The 730-nt window shown below is 34.0% G+C and overlaps 1 protein-coding gene across 1 annotated transcript in view; it reads left to right on the top strand.

Annotated features, from left to right (window-relative positions):
* The window catches only part of LOC107184836 (membrane cofactor protein-like), a 69,541-nt gene that overhangs the window by 60,781 nt on the left and 8,030 nt on the right, over positions 1-730 (top strand). Inside the window, exon 8 of the mRNA XM_015571186.1 lies at positions 56-273. Within this exon, the coding sequence (XP_015426672.1) occupies positions 56-273 (218 nt within the window). The remainder of the gene's footprint in view (positions 1-55; positions 274-730) is intronic.

A 730-nucleotide genomic window follows, 5' to 3' on the forward strand; every position in this document is an offset into this window, starting at 1 on the left:
TGTTCCCAGGGGAAATTACTAATTTGCACTAGTTTTTCTTTCCCCTGTAAAACAGCTTTCCATTAATTCTGGAATTTCTTCACCTTTCAGTCGTCAAATGTGAATATCCGGCGCTGGAGAATGGGAGACTGGCGTCAGGATTTGGAAAAAAATTTCAGTACAAATCGGAGGTTACTTTTGAGTGCTTGGAGGGATTTTACCTGGAAGGCAGCAGCACTATTGTCTGTGGAGCCGACAGTACTTGGGAGCCTAAGATCCCTAAATGTATTAAAGGTACAAAGTGGGGGAGGGGGGGTCTTTTTTGTTTAGAACTTATATCTTGGACATTAAATGATATGGGATAATGAAAAATAAACAGTTTTTGTAATTAACACTATCTCCTATTCATTCTAATGACAGAAGTGGGACTTAAATTTGTTTTCATAGTGTCTTCACATATTATGTACATCACACAGGTGTTTAAATTTCTGTTTTCTGGCATTTCTTATGTGTAAAAATGTATAGCAATCATTTTTCAGAGAACATTGAATCAGGGGAATTTTTATCTAAAAAGATTAAGATCTAAAGGCATAATTCATCATATAAATGAAAAAAAATGTAGAAATTATCAAGTAGTTGGTCTCATCTTCATTATATATTTTTCAGTGTCAATACCTCTCAGTACAAAACCTACAATTACTAGTCTCAGGTTTAGTAACTTTCTGTTTACATACATTTTAATATAGGTTTA

This window comes from Myotis davidii, unplaced genomic scaffold (genome assembly GCF_000327345.1).
Source record: "Myotis davidii unplaced genomic scaffold, ASM32734v1 scaffold1128, whole genome shotgun sequence".
Classification (NCBI taxonomy): Eukaryota; Metazoa; Chordata; class Mammalia; order Chiroptera; family Vespertilionidae; genus Myotis; species Myotis davidii.